The 21,506-nt window shown below is 50.9% G+C and overlaps 9 protein-coding genes across 9 annotated transcripts; 5 read left to right on the top strand and 4 right to left on the bottom strand.

The window, feature by feature from the left end:
- The first annotated feature begins 58 nt into the window (after positions 1–58).
- On the top strand, positions 59–3,476 carry SEPMUDRAFT_125802 (kinase-like protein). Its single transcript, XM_016902013.1, has 3 exons — positions 59–1,993; positions 2,054–3,259; positions 3,439–3,476. The coding sequence occupies exon 1, from the start codon at positions 125–127 to the stop codon at positions 1,625–1,627; it is 1,503 nt and encodes a 500-aa protein (XP_016760793.1). The 5' UTR covers positions 59–124; the 3' UTR covers positions 1,628–1,993; positions 2,054–3,259; positions 3,439–3,476.
- On the bottom strand, positions 2,403–3,095 carry SEPMUDRAFT_15246 (uncharacterized protein; the record flags this gene model as incomplete). Its single annotated transcript, XM_016907457.1, has 1 exon — positions 2,403–3,095. A coding segment is annotated over one exon (693 nt), but the record flags the coding sequence as incomplete, so codon positions are not given.
- A 534-nt stretch (positions 3,477–4,010) lies between the features above and the next one.
- On the bottom strand, positions 4,011–5,808 carry SEPMUDRAFT_163759 (Rft-1-domain-containing protein; the record flags this gene model as incomplete). The annotated part of the gene is made up of 3 exons (XM_016908078.1): positions 4,011–4,153; positions 4,208–5,104; positions 5,159–5,808. The coding sequence occupies 3 exons, from the start codon at positions 5,806–5,808 to the stop codon at positions 4,099–4,101; spliced, it is 1,602 nt and encodes a 533-aa protein (XP_016760792.1). The 3' UTR covers positions 4,011–4,098.
- Positions 5,809–6,047: 239 nt separating this feature from the next.
- On the top strand, positions 6,048–9,474 carry SEPMUDRAFT_149275 (peroxin 7). Its single transcript, XM_016905454.1, has one exon. It carries the CDS (start codon positions 6,147–6,149, stop codon positions 7,185–7,187), a length of 1,041 nt encoding a protein of 346 aa, XP_016760790.1. The 5' UTR covers positions 6,048–6,146; the 3' UTR covers positions 7,188–9,474.
- SEPMUDRAFT_117233 (uncharacterized protein) lies at positions 7,429–8,223 on the bottom strand (the record flags this gene model as incomplete). Its single annotated transcript, XM_016901319.1, has 3 exons — positions 7,429–7,549; positions 7,623–7,929; positions 7,986–8,223. 3 exons carry the CDS (start codon positions 8,221–8,223, stop codon positions 7,429–7,431), a joined length of 666 nt encoding a protein of 221 aa, XP_016760791.1.
- An 803-nt stretch (positions 9,475–10,277) lies between the features above and the next one.
- Positions 10,278–11,113, top strand: SEPMUDRAFT_133350 (HAD-like protein; the record flags this gene model as incomplete). Its single annotated transcript, XM_016902561.1, has 1 exon — positions 10,278–11,113. Exon 1 carries the CDS (start codon positions 10,394–10,396, stop codon positions 11,111–11,113), a length of 720 nt encoding a protein of 239 aa, XP_016760789.1. The 5' UTR covers positions 10,278–10,393.
- Positions 11,114–11,146: 33 nt separating this feature from the next.
- Positions 11,147–13,005, bottom strand: SEPMUDRAFT_85868 (uncharacterized protein; the record flags this gene model as incomplete). Its single annotated transcript, XM_016910396.1, has 4 exons — positions 11,147–11,839; positions 11,945–12,400; positions 12,469–12,814; positions 12,880–13,005. 4 exons carry the CDS (start codon positions 13,000–13,002, stop codon positions 11,208–11,210), a joined length of 1,557 nt encoding a protein of 518 aa, XP_016760788.1. The 3' UTR covers positions 11,147–11,207.
- Positions 13,006–17,630: 4,625 nt separating this feature from the next.
- SEPMUDRAFT_65937 (uncharacterized protein) lies at positions 17,631–18,408 on the top strand. The gene is made up of 2 exons (XM_016909735.1): positions 17,631–17,814; positions 17,926–18,408. Exons 1-2 carry the CDS (start codon positions 17,751–17,753, stop codon positions 18,069–18,071), a joined length of 210 nt encoding a protein of 69 aa, XP_016760787.1. The 5' UTR covers positions 17,631–17,750; the 3' UTR covers positions 18,072–18,408.
- Positions 18,409–19,224: 816 nt separating this feature from the next.
- On the top strand, positions 19,225–21,262 carry SEPMUDRAFT_133348 (uncharacterized protein; the record flags this gene model as incomplete). Its single annotated transcript, XM_016902560.1, has 1 exon — positions 19,225–21,262. The coding sequence occupies exon 1, from the start codon at positions 19,556–19,558 to the stop codon at positions 21,260–21,262; it is 1,707 nt and encodes a 568-aa protein (XP_016760786.1). The 5' UTR covers positions 19,225–19,555.
- Between the last annotated feature and the right edge of the window lie 244 nt (positions 21,263–21,506).

The following is a 21,506-nucleotide window of genomic DNA, read 5'->3' as shown; positions in this document are numbered from 1 at the left end:
AGAGAGCAAGCCCATTCTTGCTCACGAACGCTCCTGATATATCACGCTGCTCGGATCAGTCAGAACTCCCTACCTGTACCTAGGGAAGCAGGAGGAGAAAAGGCGACGAAGCGACGAGGAAGTCATGACCACCTCCCATAGGCGGTCACAGGAGCCTATCGCTGTCCACGAAGATCCTTATGATGATGATGATGATGACTCTGGACAAGACCACGGGCACCTCCACCACCAAGACCAAGACCAAGACCAAGACCACCACCAGGAAGCGGAAACCTACGACAACGAGGCCACCGAGGACGCCACAGACAACATGGAGGAGAGCAGAGGTCCATTAGAAGAGAGCGGCGCTACTATCAGTGACGACGACGAGGAGGAACAACAGCCCGTGGAAGATGTGGTTCAAGATGACATTGAGAGATTCGAGGCCAGCTTTAAGAACATCACCAAGCGCTACCGTCTCATCAACCGCATTGGCGAAGGCACCTTCTCCACAGTATACAAGGCCGAGGACTTACTATACGATGAATATCGGAACGACTGGGACCACGACGCCGACAAGGAGAATCGGCAGGGACATACAGTGGCGAAATCAACCTCTGTTCCTCGACAAAAGCCGCGATATGTTGCTATCAAGAAGATCTACGTGACCTCATCCCCACAGCGCATCCTGAACGAGCTGGAACTGTTGCACGACCTGAGAGACTCGGAAAATGTCTGCCCTCTGATCACTGCCTTTCGAGACACAGATCAGGTCATTGCTGTCCTCCCGTACTTTCAACACAAGGATTTTCGGGACTACTATCGGGACATGAGCTTTGCTGACATGCGAATCTACTTCCACAGCCTCTTCACCGCCCTCAAGTCAGTGCATGAGTGCGCCATCATTCATCGGGATATCAAGCCGACGAACTTTCTGTACTCACCAACACTGCAGCGCGGTGTGCTTGTGGACTTTGGGCTAGCAGAACGGGAGGGAACGGACCATCTCCCATGCGCGTGCGAGTGGGACGCTGTCAAGCACCAGCACAAAGTCGAGCATTCCGTGTATGCTACCTCACGCGCACAAGCACGAGCTGCCGGGCAACCGGCAGCGAAGCTTTCATACCCCAAAGACGACAACCGTCACTCGAGACGAGCAAACCGAGCAGGAACGCGTGGTTTTCGTGCTCCGGAGGTCCTCCTCAAATGCACTGCGCAGACTTGCGTGATCGATGTGTGGAGTGCGGGCATTGTGCTCCTCACTTTTCTGACCAAGCGCTTTCCCTTCTTCCACTCAGCAGACGACATAGACGCATTCATCGAGCTGTGCTCCATCTTCGGCCGAAAGAAGATGAAGGAGAACGCGCTATTGCACGGCCAAATCCTGCATACCAACATCCCCACAATCAGTGAGAATGGCCATAGCTGGGAGAAAATCATTATGTGGTGCACCGGACGACGCAAAAAGGAGACTGCTGCACAGCTGACAGATGATGAGCATGATGCCATTGATTTCATGGTGGGTTGTCTGGAGCTGGATCCTGCTAAGCGTATGACAGCTGCAGAGGCACTTGAGCATCCTTGGCTGAGGCTGGAGTCAGATGACATGGATACCAATGGCAGTGATGACTTAGCCGTAGAGGCCTAGACCTATATGCACGTGAGAGCGTGATAGAAGTTTCTGGCAAAGGCTTGACAGCGCATAACAGAGGGAGTTTTGGCGGCGAGAGCATTGTTAGGCGAACGGAAGATACCCCATCATGTGTATGCGTACATAATGTAAGATCATGAGGAGGATGTGCTAGAAACGATACGATATCAATAACTTCCTGGAGGCTCAACCACACTGGCCTCGATGGACGCGTTTTGTGCAGACTACATGTAGTCACGCTGAAGAACACGTCGATTCACGACACCATAGTTGCGGCGCACAAACAGGTCAAGGTGGGAGTCGTGCCTACAATAACATCAGTCGCAAATGATACCGCGTTTACTTACCAAAAAAGAACGCATGCTTCGCAGTCACGACATGTCAGCGGTGTGGTCTCATACTTGTGAAAACAGCCTAACATACTCATCTGATTTTCTCTCCTGGCTACTGCAACTGGTATCATCGCAATCCGCGAACCTATACAATGAGCACTGTAGGTCTGTAGGTCAGACTATGCATCCCAGCGCGCGAATCGAAGCGCGCTTGTCCCCCACACCTTAGTTCTATGGGGGAACATGTACACACCACCCAGACATCCCCCCAAAAACGCCTCGCTAATTTCGCAGTGTCCCGATTCATACAGATCGTCGACGTCTCATCCGAGCAGCTTCAGACCAGTTGCAGTCTTTGCTGGCTTCTTCTCAATCCCACCCCCAGTATGGGCCTTGAGTGGGTCGTACTCATTCTTCTTTTTCTTCTCGTCCTTCTTCTTGTCATTGTTGCGGTTATTTTTGCCCTTGTGCTTGTCCTTTCTAACTGCAGGCCGCACGTCTGTCTTGCTGCGCTGAATGGTGACGGGGTGACTGCCAATGTACTTGCCCACCATCTCTCGAGCCGCCTTGAAGCCCAACTCACCTTCTTGAAACTCCACGAAGCCAAACCCTTTCGACTTGGTTGTTCTCTTGTCGCGCACCACTCGGGCTTTGGAGACTCCGTAGTTGGCAAATGCTTTCGCGAGTGAGTCATCGGTGACTTCACCAGCCAGATTGCCAACCATGATGCGGAACTTTGTTGGATCCCACTCCAGCAGGGACCTATCCTCCCATTGCTCGCCGCCGCCTTTCCGTATGACAGTGAACTTTCCGTCATCTTTTTCTTCCGCCTCTGCCACGGTTGGTGCAGCGCCTGACCCTCGCTGACCCAGGGGCGCCAGGTTAGCATTGCCGACAGGCTCGTCTTTGCCCATCTTCTTTCCTCGAAATTGCTGTTCAGCTGGCGCATACTGGGCGTGCCACTGTGCTATTTGCGCATCGTGATCCGGGTCGAAGTTGGAGTTGTGCGCAGCGTATGTGGATGCAGCTGGGGGTGGAGGCATGAAAGGATTTCGGATCTGAGGTGGCGTCTCGAATTGCTGTGCTTGCTGAGTGTACTGGCCGCCATATCCAGGTGGAGCGGCATACTGACCAGCATAGCCTGGTGGAGCGGCGTACTGTGCATTCTGCGCATTGTAGCCCTGGTTGGCGTATGGATTGTACGCCATGGCGTGAGCTCCCTGATGTACGTTCGCGGAGATTTGGCCGTATGGAAGGTTGTAGCTGGTGTCGACTTGGATCGGAGGGACGCTTGGTTCTGCGGTGTGGTAGTTGGCATGTGCATTCTTGTTGTCTTGTGTGTTGCCCGTATCCTGCGCCAGATTGCTCGCGCGCATTTGCTCCATTCTGTCCCACATGCTCAGGCGACCACCACGGCTGCCATTCTTCTTTTTCGCCATAGTCAAACTGGTACGAATGAGATTATGATCTACTTACCGACGGGCGTTTGCGGGAATGTGCGCAGCTGATTGTGCGCCGTGTCGTGGTAGGTAGGTAGATGTCGATGTGTAAAGTTTGATCGAGCCGCAGTCCTCAAGTATAGCGCCAAGCCTGGGGAACTACGACGTCACCTGTAGAACCCATCCATGTGGTTCTATTCTACTTTATCTACATCTACTAGGAGGCACCGATACCTTGTTCTCTCACGATCGGCCAGGTATATAGTAATGTTCAGAATTACCGAGTGCGTTAACGAGCAAAAGATAGAGTCAAAGACTCGATGTCGAAGACTCTAGGGAAAATGGTTATAGCGGCTTTACCTTGTCTCTAACCGAGCGGTATGGAGTGCACTGAAATCGAGTATAGGTAGTTATGATTTGAGCCAACTCCCCGCTTTACTATGCTGACGGTTCGCTAATTTGATTTCGCCCAGGGTAGTATAGATCGCAGCAGACTGGGTATATAGAGACTAGCAATAACTTTGCAAAGTAGCACGCCACCTTTGCCGGTAGGCATAGTATTAGGCTATATGTACGTTCACGTAGGTCAGTCTAGGAAGCTTTGGTGAAATACTACCAAGGTCGCTTGAGAAGAGATACACCTCTCGAGAGCGGAAGACGCGTGGGACGAGTTCAAGACCTTTATGAGATTGTACACTTAAGACCGGACTCTTCGCCAACAATCTCTCAAGAAATCTTTCTCCGAGACAAGCCTGCCAGATAGAGTGTGAGCTCAGTGACAACAAAGATCGTGCAAATGAACTTACACAACTAATGCAAAAGCTCCGCCGATTCCACCAACTCGGAGCAGATCTCCGAGCAAACCATACGCCTCGAAAAGACCCTGCATTCTGCCGATCAAGCTCGGCATGACCACTGCAGCAGCTACCACAAAAGAGTTGGGCAGTAAATCTACCATCCCAAATCGCACGCCCTGCTTAGCGAAAAAGGATGCAATAAAGCTCAAATTGAACAAAATCCTCATTCCCATGTTGACGCAATTTGCCAAGACTAGTCCTTTCGCCCCGAGATTCAGCACTCGTAAGAACAAATAGGCACTTCCGGCGAATCCCAGAGAGAAGAATCCCATCCAGATACTTTGGTTGCGGAGTTCTTGGGTGGAGGCAGTGGCAGAGACGAAGGCTTCACTGACGCCGTTGATGGCTAACAAGGGAATGCAAATACTGTAGATTCCGAGCACTTCTCCCGCGCCGGAAGAAGACCATCGGGCACCAGCTACTAGGCGGAGGAGTAGAGGTGCTGCGGCAGGGCCGATGGCGAAGCAGATGACGGAGAGGATAGAGTACGCGCGTAGGATGAGTCGGAGGGATTGGTGCGCTTGCTTCATGTTGTCAGTGTTCTTATTGTTGTTGGTGGTGCTGGCGCTGTTCATTTTGTCCACTTTGGCGTCTCCACATAGTTTGGCGAAAAGGTTTCGGCTGGCGTCCTCGATGGGTCGAAAGACCATACGTGCTATGAGACCACCGTAGTTGGCTGATAGGGCGTACATGCCCTGATCTTCGAGTGAGGCAAGCGTGGTACTGACGATGACATCGCCTTCTGTAAGGAGGTATTTGATACCCTGCTGGAGGTAAAGTGAGAGGCTCAGATTGACGAGTGATGTGGGGAAGAGGGAGAGAAGGAAGGCATTGGCATTGGCAGTGCTGTAGATGAGATCAGAGATGATGGCTTACGCTTCTGAAGGTGGTGTGACACACCTCGACTTGATAGATTTGGGCAGAAGGGAGAAGTGTTGATTCGTGGCAACAGGGATGGTCTGCCAGAGATACACCAGGGTCAGAGTCGAGCAGTAGGCCAGCTCTCCTGCAGCGAAAGGAAGCACGCCGAGTTCTAGTTGTTCATGCTGACTCCAGAAGACGGTGCCGGCCGTGGCCAACGTCTTGAGGACAACTGCAGAGGCTTCTGCAGCTGCTCGTGACTTGTAGAGCATGTTCTGTTGGACAGCTACAAACGCCGGCTCACTGAGGAGTTCAATGACTGCTGCTAGCTGGTAGATGCGCAACGACTCGACAAAGTACGGCACATCAGGGAGGGATGTAGTGAGATACCACTGGGCGAGTGCAAGCACAATGGGAATGCCTCCCGCAATAGCCAGGTAGGATAGGTTGATGGCCGCTTGGATGCCGCCTTCGGGCTGTCGCTGACATGCTACTCGGAGGCTCTCCCTCGCGAAGTGATGTGCAGAAATGACAAAAAGCTCCAGCTGGACTGACGCGCCTAGCAATGTTGGAGAGAGGAAGCGTAGCAGGAGCTGATTAAGAGCGAAGGTGAGGGCACGGGAGGAAACTTGCAGGAGAATGAGGAAGCCAGCGCCGCGGGCGGAGGATGAGACGGCATCGGTGGACATGTTGCGTTGTGCATGTTGGTGGTCAGGAGGTGAAATATCAACGGGATGGGCCTGGAGCAGATGAACGATGTATGCTCGGGTGGATCCGCTCTACGCGAGTCTTGGCAGTCATAGTCGGTTCTGACTTCTCTCAGAGTTCTGATGACGAAGTGGACCGCGGCACACTCAAGTAGCCCGCCCACCAGCCTCACCTCGCACTTGACCGTTCGGAGGCTAGTTCTACCTTACCTCCACTCACACGGATGTATCGATCTCTGCTTTCTCGGGCCTGGTAATGTTCGTCCATACATGTACACGATACAGTGCATGATGGTACACAGGTCATATAGAGCGTGACGATGCTGGAATTCCGAACGGCGGGCTTCAACCCGTACAGCGTCAAATACTCGCCTTTCTTCGACTCGCGCCTCGCCGTGTCCGCCGGTGCCAACTTCGGCCTCGTGGGCAACGGACGCCTCTACATTCTACAGCTGGGCGCCGCGGGCATTGCGTGCGAGAAGTACTTCGAGACGCAGGACTGTCTCTTTGACCTCGCGTGGTCGGAGCAGCATGAGAACCAGGTGCTCACCGCCGGCGGCGATGGCAGCATCAAGCTCTTTGATATCGGCGTGGGCGAGTTCCCCGTGGCAGCATGGCAAGAGCATGGGCGGGAAGTGTTTGCGGTGCACTGGAACCTGATCGAGAAGTCGACTTTCCTGAGCTCGAGCTGGGACGGCACCGTCAAGATATGGACACCCGAGCGGAAGGAGAGCATCACCACCCTCCCCGTGCACAGCTGTGTCTACTCGGCCCAGTACAGCCCGCACCACCCCCAAATCGTTACGTGTGTGAGTCGGGATAGCCACTTGCGCGTCTACGATCTGAGGCAGAAGCCTTCGGCCCAGAATCATTTGACCCTGGCCATACCCATTCACGCTCCGCCCAAACTGCCTCCTCCCGGCTACATGCAGAGGAGTCCCGGGCCAACCGAGTCGTTGACACACGACTGGAACAAATACCGAGACTCGGTGCTGGCTGCTGCCGGTGTGGATGGCGTGATCAGGACATTTGATTTAAGAACGCCCTCGGGCCCCGTCAATATGCTGACGGGCCACGATTATGCGGTGCGCAAGTTGAGCTGGAGTCCACATCTCAGTGATGTGCTGCTGAGTGCCAGCTACGACATGACGTGCAGAGTCTGGACCGACGGGAGCAATGTTGACCAGGCTGCTCATGGGGCGGGCATTGGACGAGAATTGGGTCGCATGGACCGTCACACCGAGTTTGCCATGGGCGTCGACTGGTGTCTGTTTGGTGCCGAAGGCTGGTGCACCACCTGTGCATGGGACGAACGAGTGCTAGTGTGGGACGTGAGAGAGTACATGAGGCCGGGGATATGATCGTCATTCCTCGCACTGATCAGCTGGCCGGCATACTGGACACGATGATCCACGTGAAACGAAGGAAGCGGGACTGCTCGGCACTTTCGAAGAAGAAAGACATTACTGGGGAAAGGGGCGGGAAGCCACCATATCGAGAAAACTGCCATCATCGATATCTCTCGCTCTGCAGCTCACGGTCGCTCTGAACATACGGAAGCACCAACACCAGCTCCACCGCACAATATGAGAAGTCCACGCCCTAAGGTAACTGCTTTCCGCGCCGCTCTCGTTTGTTGTCTCCAAACGCGCGCTGGAGAAAGTGTTGCATCGACTGTGGAGTAGGAGGTCTCTTTTGTCCTCGCTGGTTAGATGACTTTCGCCTACCCCGAAAACGTTAGTCCTCGAAAGAGTGAATGAAACGACTTCGGACATGGAAAGAAAGGATGGACATACTTCTGTGTGCAGCACATTAGCGTGATGAATCCAGCTATCACCGCCGAAGCAATGCCAATTGACAATCCAATCATGAGTTTGTCCTGAGAACCGAGCCCATCGTTGCCAGACTTGCCATCTGCCACGACCGAAGTCTCCGTGTTGACAATGTTCGAAACACGAATCTCAACACTGCTCGCAATGCAGCCGTCACAAAAGACGTCGCCATCGCTTTTTTGCAGCCGGAAATGGAAAGCTTCTGCAAAGTGAAGATTGTCGAGTGGTTTCGCTTTCCAAGTAAAGGTGGTTGTAGAGTTGCTCGCATTTTCTGTTCCTCTCGTCAGCATCCGAACGGAAGCAGGCACCCATAGACGTCACACGTACTCAATAGCGACTCCATGGCGAATGAGCCATCCGCTCGAGGTCCTTGCCATATCTCCAAATTGGTATTTGAATAAGGTGTAATCCACACTACGTCCACTTTGGACCCGACCCCGAAGTGTGTCGCATCATTCTTGCTTGGCTTGACGAATGACAGCCGATCTGTTCGGGGCGCCTCGCCCAGAAGCTCGAACGCAGTGACTGCGATGATCCAGCTCAGGCACAGTGCCACCAGACGCATCTTTTGCCAGCCGCGATACGGTGGTGGTATGAAGCGCGTCCACGGAACTCTTTCGACATGCGCAGTGTTGTGCAGGCAATGATGCTATATGCCCGCGATCGTACCACCGGTCTCTTGCGCCACTGCTTTGGCTATCGATATCTGGTCGGCGATGGAACGTGAGAGACACGTTATGCTATCTCCGGTCGTAACAATGATGTCGTTGCGATCGATATCGGTGCCGTGCAAGATGAAAATTTTGCCGCTGCTATCGCCGTAGCAACTCGAGGATATTCGTTTACAGTGCTGAAAACCGACTTTGTATACGCTTGTTGAGTTCAGTCTTGAAGATCCACCTGGTCGTCGCCCAGCTGTCCTTCACAACACCACAGCGATGATAACAAGCAGTCATCGCACGTGGTAGTGAAGAGGCCGAACATCCTCCCCACCCTCGCCAGGGGAACTCCAATATACCAACCAATTTGGTCACTCGACGATTGCAATTATGTGTTGGGCTCAAGGTTTTTTGGTTCCTGGTGCAGGGCACGGCAAAGTTTCCCTGTCGTTCGGTGGGAGGACATGGGTTGCTTCGTGAAAAGACAGCCTATTGAGAAGCTCCAAACTCTATAGCAGCCTAGGAGACGCGGGGTAGCCAGTCAAATGCGACAAAAGCTCTGGGGCATAAGTTGGGTGGGCATGGCACGTCCTTCCGTCACAAGGTCCTGGTCGCCCTGGGCCAACACAAATTATGAAGAATGGATTCTCAGTATCAACAGTGATATTTCCTGTAGATACATTGTCCATCGTGCACGAGTCGCCAAGGACAGCCATGGCCAGTACATGTCAGAAGCAGGTGCCGGCAGAAGGACATAGTTCCATTCGCCAAGGCTTACCAAACAAGTGAAAGTTCTACCTTCCGCACTTCCGTATACCAGGGGCTCTCGCCTGCATACGAGGCTATTCTAGCTGTTCTAGTAGTGTTCTCGCGCAGCCCTACCGCCGGTGTAGGGCAACACACCAACAACAAACAGGCCCTCGTCGACGAGTCGTTCATCTAACATCGATACTATCATTACTCTATGGCTGCCTTTGGACAGTCACCTCCACGAACATATACAAGCTTATCAGACTCTCGATTCACTCTGCCTCCTACCTTATGATCGTAGCTTTTCATATACGCCAAATTGTAAGAACAAAGTATCCGAAAAGCAAAACGCCCCTATGTTGTAAAGGAGATGACGCGTTGTTATTTGACGAATATCGTATAGTGCCTCTTCGATGCCATCATCAATCAATAATGATTAATCTAATTAATCTATCACAACTTACGAATCAGCTTACTTGGGAAATGTCGTTGCGTGTATCGTCGTCTTGGGCCCTTGGCTGAGTTTCGAGCTCTGAATCCCTTCTCAAAGGGATACAGATCTTCTCTTGACTAACATAGTGGACCTCATTGCAGTCTTTTTTTTTTGGTGGTTATTTTTCGTTACAATAGCAGGTCTTGAAAAGGCTTCCTTGGGTCGTGCGGTTATATTCGTATTCGTAACATAATTGCTAGGGACGGATGGAAGCTCTTCTTGGAGACGACAGCGAGAATGTAGCGACCTGACACATCTGCTACCGATATAAGGTCTTTTCGACTCGGCTGCGTATGCCGAGTTTATCAGTACATGTCTCTGTAGCCTGTAGGTTCTTGTCAATGATGGCTCTCTGGATCGGAAGGGATGTGGGAGTCGAGTCTAATTTCGTCGCGTCCCCCAACCTTTTACTCCCAACTACCTCTTACCTCCCCTAGAGCTACCGTAGCTCTCCAGTCTCCAGTCAGCTCATCACATCTTTTTTCGTCCATCCTCACATTCGTTTCGCCTATCGGCTCTTGGCCGTACGTTAGCACCTTGCCCGAAGGTGATACGACCGACACGTGGAGCCCGGACCGGTGTCCAGGGTTCCGCCATGGAATCGGCCATCATGCTGGATAGACATGGTCCATACCATAGTGCTCTACTCTCAGGTTCTAGCAAAACTGAGATATTGGGAGAAGTGAACTGCTGAGCTAGAGGAACACGGCACGAAGATCAATACAAATCAAAGACACGACTTCACTATACAAATCCAGCACCAAGCCAACTAGCATCTCTCCAGCAATAACCAGAAAGACTGAACAAAAGAATAAAAGAAGAAAGAAAGAAAAATGCCATCTAAACACGTCGTCTTCGACATCGTAGGCACACTAGTCTCCTTCGACGCCTTCTACACTCGCATCAACGAAGTTCTCGGCTCCAAACTCCAGCAAAAAGGAATTTCCGCCAAACTCTTCGGCTACACCTGGATGACCCATTCCGAGCTCGAATTCACATTTCTAAGCATTTCCGGCAGACACACAACCTACTCGCACCTCATGAAAGCCCTCTTCTATCGTACTCTCTGGATGGCAGGGATTCCCGATCCCCGCAGCTTCGCCACCGACGAAGAACGCGATCGTTGTCAAGAAGGTTATGCTCTTCTGGGCCTACGGGCTGGCGCGAAAGAATGTATTGAAACGTTGCGAGAAGGCGGGTTTGAGGTCTGGTGTCTCACGACAGCGGATATACCGCGCGTGCAAGGCTATTTTCGGCGTGGAGGGGTGGAGATGCCCGAGGGGAGATTTGTCTCGTGTGATGAGCAGGGTGTGGCGAAACCGGCGCTTAAGGCGTATTTACCTGTGTATGAGAGGTTTGCGGCAGAGGACCAGAAGTGGTTTGCGGCGGCACATATGTGGGATGTGTCTGCTGCGAGGTTGGTGGGGTTTAAAGGGGCTTATTGTAGTGCTTATGAGAAAGAGGATTGTTTGGAAATCTTTGGTGGGGAAATGGAGGTTATGGCTGAAGGGCTCAAGGAGATGGCGGAGAAGATCGTGCAGGCAGCGAAGTGAAAAAAAAAAAAATCAAGCAGCACCCTTGGTCGCACATTCTTACGAGATCTATCAAGGACACAAGGCACAGTGGTATGGGGTGTGCCCATTTTTTTTACCACAACACATTGAGTTTCCTCCAGCCCTTTTTCTCCGGGATTTTCTCTTCGGGGTTGTCCCTCGCCACATTGATAAAGCCCCGAATAGGCAGATCTTTCACCGCAATGGTTTCAGTTTTGAACCAGAACTTATATCCGACGTACAGGATCAACGTAAATGGAATGTTGAAATAACTCGAGATGAAGGTCTCAGTATCCCAATGGCCATGGATGAACACAGTATATCCAGAGGTCAACAACAGCACCAAGAACAAGATCAGTGAAGCCCACGAGAACCAAGGCTGGAAAGGTGCCGCCCACGGTAATTCTCTTCTGCGATCGATCCCTTGAGCTTTGCAGCCATAGTAGAAGCGAAGATAGGTGATCAACACAATAATCCAGTCCGTCAAAGTGCTGACAGCGACGAGATCTTGAAGCCATGTGAATGCGGTCGAAGCGGTATCTTCCAGAGTCATGTAGCCGAGTGCCATGAAGATGGAAAGTAGACCCACTGCAATCCAGGGAATGCTGAAGCGGTTCAGTCGAGCGAAGATCTTGGGTGCTTGTCCTGCATTTGCCATGCCGAAGAGCACACGAGAGCCTGCTAACATGTTGCTGTTGGCGGCAGACCAGGCAGATGTAAGTACCACTAGAATAAGCCGAAGATTATTAGCACAGCTTTCTCTCGCGTAGGCTTCAACTCGATGAGTCGTCAAAACTAGGAATGTCTCCTCCAGGCAATCTGTTCACTTACTAGCGTTAATGAAGGACGGAACACCCTTGATGCCGGCTCGTTTGGCGGCAATCACAAAAGGACTCTGAGTGGCCGTTCCAGTCCATTCCAGAAGGTTTCGATCGTTCGACGGGACCACCAATCCCACCATGAAGATGGTGATGACATAAAAGATGAGTACTCTCCAGAAGATGCGCTTGGCTGCCATCGGAATCGCTTGTCGAGGATTCTTCGTCTCCGCTGCTGCGATGACAATCGCATGTATGCCTCCATATGCGTACACCGCATTGTTGAAAGTAGACCAGAAGCCCATGAATTGGCCTAGTGAGCCGGAAACCCCGAGATATTGCACAAATGGCCCAGGATTCCTCCAGTACTGGAAGCCGATGGATTTCCCGCTAGGACCTCCGCCACATGTGATGACTAGCGATAGGATGTTGAGGAAGATGACCAGGAAAATCTTGATCATCGAGAAGCCTGGGAGATGTCGGATTAATCATTCTGCAACTCGACTCATGCAGGAGAGTATACGTCGTAATACGCACCGAACTCTAGCTCGCCAAACACTCTCACAAAGAGCAGAGACGAAATGATAATCAGCGCTCCAAAGACGGTGATCCAGACAGCACTGTTGACCTCGTCTCCGGTCCAGAATTCAACCAGTACCGCAGCAGCTACAATCTCAGACGGGATTGAGACCGCGTAGCTATAGATCATATTCCAGCCATTGGCAAAAGCTAAAGCAGGATCAACGAAGAACTCGCTGAAGCGTACTACACTTCCGGACAAGGGCACCAGAGCTCCCATCTCGGCAACTGCTAATACCACGCTGCACACGGCTATACCGATGATGCTGTAGCCCAGCCATGCTCCTAGAGGACCGGCATGTGCCTAGTCTTCGTCAGTCGGTTTGGAGGGTCAAACACCATTGCTGGGGGAAAAGCGTCACTGCGCACCACCGCTCGACCCGAACTCAAGAATAGTCCAGTGCCAATTGTCCCCGCCAGGGCGATCATTTGTATGTGTCTCTGATGAAGTCCTTGTTTGACATGGATCACTTCTTCAAAGTGACCATGCATGCTGTTTGCTTTCTCGTCCGACCCGTCCAGTTCGACGGGCAGAGCTGGGAGAGCCTCGATGTCGATGCCCATCTTGTCACTCTTATTACCATGCGAGCCTTCCATTTGCGCTTCTGGTCTCGTCTCCAGGTCTTCTTTGAAGGAGTAGCCCATACGAGGATTAGACTGACAATGGGGCTGCGAGAGCAGAAAATGTCTTTCTTACTGCCTGCAGTAGTGAGCTATGCTTATAGCCATTACAAGTCACCTTCGATTGTCAGGCTTTTCTGTATGTGAATGCTAATATAATCCAATGCAACGCGACATGTTCCAATGCGTCCATTGCGTCCCATGCCAATCGTGATAGGCAGATAGGTCAGCTCCCTTGACGGGCCTGTTTGGGCAGCCCTGTGCCCGGGCCGGGTGAGCACCGGTAGTTGGTGTCTACGGGCGCAGATCTCATTCCGTCGAGCAATCCACGATCGCAAGAGGCAGCTCCGTGACCCGTCTGGTCGTGTCAGCTCAATCTGAGAGTAGTCAAGCAGTACAAAATGGCAAATGCTGCATTTTTGATGCCTGCGGTCTGTGATAACAGCTTCTTCGCTTGTGAATCGCCTCTTCGTCCGGCGTGCAGTTGTGATTGCGTGGATGTCTTCGGTTGGGAGCTGCTGTCACAGTAGTACCCGAATTCACGCCGATGTGAGTATACCTACAGTAGATCCTACAGCCTGCAGCGCCATCCCACGTTTTGCCACGCTTTCGTCAGAGAGAGGACAGAGATAAATAATGGGTCTTCTGACGAGTACCCCACGAATATCAAGGAGTCAGGGTTGCAGGAGTAGGTCTCCAAGGGTCAGCCGGACTGCAGAAACTGATGCGGAACTGGAGGAGACAGTTTCGATGCCGATTAGTGTTGTAAGTTTTCGTGTTGTGAAGTGCGTTCTAAAAGACTGTGACTGTGATAGTTTGGTGGCACAGTGGTATTGCTCCACAAGTCACATGATGTGCTGCGTCATGCATTCACTTGGCACACGCATGAGTGTACAACGTTGTACCTCGCAATGCTTCGATCATTCGTACTTACTTGCAATATACACGATTACAGTACGACCAGAAATTCAGTGATCAAGGTCTGGCCAAACGAATACCATCGATACCTATCCTGGAGGCCTGAAACTTCTGCGAAGATGACATCGCACGTGAGGCTGAGACGTCAAGAATTCCATTGCGCGGACAACCTCAGAAGCGATAAAGGCCATCGGAGATCAGACTAGTATGGACACAGAATTTCGAGCTGTGTACCGACGGAGGGATGTAGATATGGCCGTGAAGCTGGAACACTCCAGCCATCCATATTTGTCTCCAAATCCCCAGGACTTGGAAATAGTATGGTGCTGAGATGACAGGTTGCTGGCCTGGACGCGCAGTATAGAACCCCGATAGCTCGTTGGAGCTCGCTTACACACTTTCGTGAGGTATGCAAACGAGCTGACCTATATACACTGCCTGGCATCAACGACCACGGGACTGCTGTGATGTGAGTAGGCGCCCAAGATTGGGCAAATATGAGGACCCAGCACGCGTCCCCTCCCTGGGCAAAGTAACGTTCTAGGCTCTTCAAGCGCTATTCAAAGTCTTCAAGACAACAAAAGAGTACATCCAATGTTCCTGGCAGGACAGGGAAGAATATAGCGATATTTTGGGAGACGAGACCTTGTGAAGGCTAGGCTGATTGAGCCAGAAACGACATCGAAGACTGGTGCTTATCGCGTGAGCCGTGAGGTTCCTCGATGTCGAAGGACAAACTACTGTACTGGCAGTCTGGCACTACACAGTGTTGTCCCTGGCAGGAGATCGATTACGACAGGTGCTTGGGCATACTCGCGCCCGCCGCCCGCGCCGGAAGAGCGCCTACGGCGATGAGGTTCCGGTGCGAGCACCCCGAAAGCTTGACATGGTCGGTCTGCAGGGTGCACTGGGGTTCTGCTTGACGTGCAAGCCGGTTTGGCAATTGGCCTTAATAAAAAGGCCCCGTCCACTTGTTCGATGGATCGGTCTATAAGGCTGATGTCGTTATAGTTTTCGGTCGCTACATCCTTTCGTGAACACTGTCGATCGTGTCGTTATTAGAGTAGACAGCTGTCGTCAATAGTAACAGCAAAGCCCTGACTCTGTAGCGCTGTAGAAGCGACCATGTCGCCGGCTCGGCCGCATAGTTCAGGCGCGTCGTCCGTGGATAGCTTCTTGCCTGGTGGGGAAAAAGGTACAACCAATTTGCAGCATCCAAAAGGCATATAGTAGTATTGCGCACTACTGAGACGAGATAGTAGGGACTTATCTCTGAGACAATAATCACAAGCAAGACAAGCTCTTCCAACCACGCTACTACGTGCCGTCAAAAGCGCCGATGCCAGTCAGGTACCCGACCTACAATCTATCGTTCTCTCCTAAGACATCTACTCTCTCTTGTCTGTGCAGCTATAGCGACACAACGCGTAAGAGATGAACAACCTCTTCAAACCTATATTCACCAGCGATCCGATATACCAGCAACATGCAGTATCCCATCACAGTGCAGTACATATTCAATGCGACAACAATAAACGAGCTTTCGGATTCACTCGGACTGACCTCCAAAAGACCCTGTCACAATCGTGAAACAACAACCAAAGAAAAATTGTTCCCTACCTCCTACCTCCTAGTGCAGTCGGTCATGAACTAGTGTCCGAAGATCATAAGACTCCAAACAAACAAAAGCCCGCCCCCTGCCAGACGATGGGATAGCAAACACGGCTGGTTCACTGTGATCGAACGGCTGTTGAAGGCATAAAAAAACGGTAGTGAGGTAGTGTTCTCTCGGCTCCTTTTTTTCTCTGTTGAACCCTGCAGGGCCTCTCGTTTACTGATCTACAAGGAACCAATCATATCGCGGGGAACGCATGGATGAAATTCCTCTGCAGGAGGCTCTTCCCGCAACTCTCTTATTATATGCCCTGCCAGCTGCGGTAGGAAACAATTGCACCCGTGATGACACAAGGCTCGTATAGATGGGAAGTGAAGTTTTTTTTTTTATATCTGTGTGTCACGGGCACAGAACGTGGTCCGGCAGCGGTAACACATTTGACGACGATACAGTACTCGTGGAGTGATTAGGTACATGTATCGACGTATGGTAAGTATGGTTGGTTGGTTGGTTGGTTGGCATAACGTCCAAACCGACGGTTTGGAATAGATTTGCTAATTTATCTGTGTGCACGTTGGCCACGTTCCCGCTGTCACAAGGATTCTCGCTTGTACTACAGTAGCTGCGTATCGATCCAGTGTCCCGGGCGGGTGCCTTGTGAGGGGACACACGATGCTTGTCATGATGATGAACAATATGTCAAGAAAAGCAGAATATATCACTAAAAATGACCATGAACGAACAATCATGCCACGCTCCCCACTCACCTCACCCACCGTCCGGGCTAGTGGAACAACGTGAGTTTAGAATACAGTTGCCTGGAAGATTGTCTTCGGTTCGTCTTTTCGTCGCATAGGCCAGCCAGCCAACAAACGGCAATTCTCGCAAATCGCGCATGGACGCCAGTTGCAAGGTGTGTGCAGTTGGGAAGACCGGGAACATGCTGAAAGGCGCGGAACGGGGAAAGTCAGCGCCTAGATGTGCAAACCCATGATCTTGACCGTGCTGCTCTCTCTGTGGCTGCTATGATTGGCTACTCGGACTCCATCTGCTTTTTTCCATTATACGAAGCCACCCTGCTGTATGGGCTGCTTTGGAGTATGCTTCAATGAGATATCCTTCGGCCGAGAAGAGTCATTCATTTCCTGGCTACCTACTACTGAAGTACTAACTCACTGAGTCTACTGTATTTGAGCTGTGGCAAGACGGGCAGGCAGCGAGGAATGGGGGAATCGTACGGCGGATGAGCTGGATCACTTCGGACGACCTAGTGAAGTTGTTCCCTGCCTGTACCCTGCACGCACTACTCTGATCCGCACAAGTGCCATAGTCCTTCACTTTGCATCGGCAAATACTCCGAACTCATCACTCTAAGAGAGATAGAGAGAGAGAGACCAGACCGGCTCTTGGGAAGCCTATCCCGCGCTTTTCTGGACACAAATCGACTCTTGGTACTCGATGGCTGGTTGCACTGCATTTACAGGTACGATCGGGAGAGAATAACAAACCCCCACGGTTGTTATTATTCGATCTGACATTCCCCCAAAAAACAGCCTTTCTCTGTTGATTTATAACAACAGAAAGTAGTATAAAAGAGTTACATAGTGAATTGAAGCTTTAACCTCCTAGCGTGCTTCCAAAAGGGCCTGCCAGCCTGCACTTACATATATCGCGCCAAGCAGCAACCATTCCCCAACTACCTAATCCCGCCCCATCCCATCCCCCTTCTGTGTTGATGGTCTACAGGGCCCGCTCGTACAGATCCCAGTCCACGTGCCTACTGTTAGAGAAAACATAAGGCCGGCCTCAGCCACGATCAACCCTCGACGACCTAGAAAGTAACCCCCCGGCCTGTTCCACACTGCTACAGATCTCTCATCATACCTATCTCTGCTACAAGAACCCTCGCGGTGGACGTCCGTACACTCTTAAGGATTCTTTTTATTGCTTTTTTTTCGAATCTTGCCACCCCTGGTCGACTCTGCCCCGTTGTGCAACTACAACGACAACAACAACTACGACACCACATTCTCCAACCCATCGAATCGAGACAGAGACAGACAGAGAGACAGAGAGAGAGAGAGAAATGTGCAAACACGTCCGCGTCAAATATGCCTGCGGGCACATCCGATATTGCGTAATGTGCTGGTGTAAGTCCCGCCGTCCGTCCCATTCGGATCACATTTTTTAGTTCACGCATTAGGTCCTCGGGGCTAAAACAAAACCAAAAAATGGGGGAACGTATTAATACTGTGTGATAGGCTCCAAATATACCGACTTGCAAAAATGTTGTCCACTCAAAGTCCGACGACACGAGACGTTATCGTTCCAAGTTTGTGGTAAGTACATACCTAAACCACGCCGGACTATCTTTTTTTTTGTTTTTTTCGTCTCTCACTCGTATTAACGGATGGTGTGTTTATTTTTTTTTTTTCATTTTTTGCTTCGTATAGGTTATTGCCGAGATACCAATTCGTTGACCAAACGAGTTTGCATGGGACCCAAGAGCTCGTTGCTGGTCAATCGAGTTTCGAAATCTACGAATCATCAGAACAAGAATGGATCGATATCTCGTCCCAAGTCAATTCAGGTTTCATGACAGATTGGACAGTAAGGAGGGGTGGTTTATATGGTTTTTTTTTTTGTGGTTATTGTATTGTGTACGGTGTTTGGACGTTTAGCGTGGGTGGGTGGGTGGATCAGTTGGATGCGTTTGGAGAACAGGGCGAATAATGAGTGTGAGAGACTGGTGGGCAGTGATATTTCCATCATCGGCTTTCTGGTTATTACCTATGTACGATATGCTGAGGTTTATTATACGAGATGTTGCAAACAAGGGGTTTGATTCCAGTCTGTGGACATTGATGTTTACTGTTTTTCGAAGAGCGTGCACGAACGGCTCGAGAGTCGCTTTTAATTCGATTTGCGAACATTTGTCTCCTGTCGTGAGCGTGTCTCTAGATAGAGCTAGTGAAGGACTAGGACGTGCACTGAGCTGTAGGCTCAGAAGACGGCGATGAACGAAGTCTGGTACGCTCGTACCACGTAAATGCGTATTGAATACTAGGTCTATTATTATTGAGCCAGAACGATGTCGCTGCTGCTGCTAGAATGCTTTCGATTTCAACACTGACTGGCCCATTTGACCTTCAATCTTGATGTTACACTTGGATTGAGTCCTCAGGCATATGCTGTAATCTTGGCAAAATAAAAGGAGTCTCGATGTAGCGTCGTTCACCGCCTGGGCAAACCTTTTGCTTTATCATCACATCAAACTACAACAACGTCAGCATTCACTCAGCAGCATCCTGAGCTCTATACGATTATGATGACTAGGGTGCAAGAAATGCCAGTGATGAACCGAAATATGCTGATGCTGCCGAGACCCGAATTCGCATCCTTCTTCTGCCGGCAGCACTGTGAACCTGGCTAGCGGGTGAGGTCCTTGTCGACACTATACTATAGGCCGGAAACTCTTTCAGCAGTATATTACTTTCCTGTGTGTGTATATAACATCCGAGCGACATGTGCTGAGACCACCTCCTAGTTGAAATCGACAACAAGAAACATATTGAAACATCGAAGAAATATCACTACGGTTGGCGAGGATGCATCAACATCCCGCAGAGGGCACTGCGAAACGACCTCTTCGGCCCATTAATCCATACTCGGCCAACCAGAGCTTAGTGGTTCCTCCCAATACGAGGCTTATAGCTATTTGTGTCGCCGAAGTGTGCACGTCGAAGAGCTTCGGAGTTCGGCCGAGCTTGAGTATGGCGTCCATGTCTCTCTCTGCTACGACCACTCGTCGGTCTACTTGCTGGACCTCCAATTTTTGGGGCTTCCACGGCTAAGGACACTTCACCTGGACGATTTCACTTGCCTGGAACAATGAGACTTATACAGGTTCCCTCAGTCTTGTTGGCAGCTCTCACATTAAGCGTTCTGGCAAAAGATACAATTACCGCGCTTCCTTCCACGGGATCTGGTCCTGGCGATGGAAGCTCATGTTTGGCTGCGGTCAAATCGTGGAACGAAGGGTCTTCAGCCTGGGCGAAGAAGTATCAGGTCCTTTCAACGACAATTGAACCTATTGGTGGTGGTAAACAAGTGAAAACATACACAGTATATGAAAATGCGACGACCTTGTGCGATGGCCACCCACGAGTCACATACTCGCCGGCCAAATCAATTGGTGTTACTACAAAGACGTCGGGAGGTTCAATCACAGGGAAGACGACCATTGTGAACACATATGTGAGCCCTGCGTGGGAAAAACCATACCCTACTTGTATCATCCCGCCTGCCGATTGCGATCAGCTCTGGTCGACATATCATAGTCAGGTCGCGGCTGCTGCCACCATCACACCCGCGCCTGTCGCAACGATCGCAACGCCACCTTGTGCCAATCAGACTGCAGCGAGTCAAAATGCCGCATTCACGTCATCCCTCTACGGCTGTGGAAAATGTACCATCTACGGCGAAGGCGTGGAGCTGGTCTACTTCCCGACATCAACTTCAAGAGATCTGTGTGCGACGACACCCACAAATACTGTAACACACTACGGCAAAGGTGCAGTCATCACCGCGTATTCAGGCACAAATTACACAGGTCCAGATCCCGCCCATGGCGCCCAAATTGCCGTCGTGGACGGTCACACGTTCACATCTGGAACAGCATACATCAGCATCCGCAAAGTCTTCGCCGTAGACCGTTGCACCAAAACTTTTGGTAACGTCGTTTCCAACGCCATTCTCGCCATGCCCTCCGAGTCGGTCTTGAGCTTGCGTTACAAACAAGACCATTTCCAATTTCTCCAAGAAACAGCTACTGTCACGGGATATCCTGTACAATACGCAGATTTCAACAATCCCATCCCTTACAGCGCCTGGGTCGGACAAAACCACTGTGAATTCGGGCTGGAAGATTTCACATGCGGTGTCATTTATGAAAACAATTTTCGACCTCAACTCGCTATTCCGCCGGAAATTACTAAACTCAGCCCCGATTTTGAAGGTTGCCAAATGTGGTATAATGGTCTTTGGGATCCCCCTTTGGCTTTGACTGAGCGCTCCGAGGCCGCGAAACCTACGCTACCGCATGCTTCGAAATATCCTACTCCGGAACCTGCTGCGCCGTCTTCGAGGGTTGGGTCGCCTATGGTTACTGCTACTGCGACTGCTTTGCCTAATGAGGTTTCTGAGAGTAAAGGCCATGGAGCAGTCGAGCCTTCTTCGACTGGAGGAGGAAGCTATGGTGCACCAGGCAATTCACAATCCGACACGCCAAATAACGAAAATGATGATGATGATGACGACGACACACCTCCAAACACATCTTCTTCTTCTGATGATAATAACACCACCACCAACAATAATAACAACAATAATAATAACTCCTCCCCACCAAACTCCCAATCCAACACCAACACCAACACCAACAACAACGAAGACACCACCACCCCAACCTCAGAAAACCCAACTGAATCTCCACAATCCCCTTCCACAACAAATACCGGTGGAGCGACGAAATTTTCCTCTACATTGCAGAATTCGCTCTTTTTGGGGATTTTTGTCTTTGTGTTGATTGTGGCTTGATGGGATGGATTCTTTTACTAGGAGGGGGGAGGAGAGGATTGGGAGAAGAAAGGAAAGGAAAGGACGAAAAAGATGGGAGGGGAGGGGAGATTTTTGATGTGGGTGTAATATGGATAGAGGAGAGGGATTGGGAAGATGTTCTGTTAAGGATTAGGTAAGGTAGTTTCCTACCGCGAATGTATATTCTTTAATCAATGAGAAAAGGAAGGTACTGTCGAGGGTGTGTTTTTATAATAAAAGATAT

This window comes from Sphaerulina musiva (genome assembly GCF_000320565.1).
Source record: "Sphaerulina musiva SO2202 unplaced genomic scaffold SEPMUscaffold_5, whole genome shotgun sequence".
NCBI lineage: Eukaryota > Fungi > Ascomycota > Dothideomycetes > Mycosphaerellales > Mycosphaerellaceae > Sphaerulina > Sphaerulina musiva.
Note: the sequence above shows the minus strand (reverse complement) of the source record. Positions and strands in the feature narration are given on the sequence as shown.

Excerpts from the sequence above, each read along its gene's own strand:
- SEPMUDRAFT_125802 (XM_016902013.1), top strand. The coding sequence starts at position 125 with ATGACCACCTCCCATAGGCGGTCACAGGAGCCTATCGCTGTCCACGAA.
- SEPMUDRAFT_149275 (XM_016905454.1), top strand. The coding sequence starts at position 6,147 with ATGCTGGAATTCCGAACGGCGGGCTTCAACCCGTACAGCGTCAAATAC.
- SEPMUDRAFT_65937 (XM_016909735.1), top strand. The coding sequence starts at position 17,751 with ATGTGCAAACACGTCCGCGTCAAATATGCCTGCGGGCACATCCGATAT. Across the intron at positions 17,815-17,925 it reads ATATTGCGTAATGTGCTGGT|GCTCCAAATATACCGACTTG; the intron begins GTAAGTCCCGCC and ends ACTGTGTGATAG.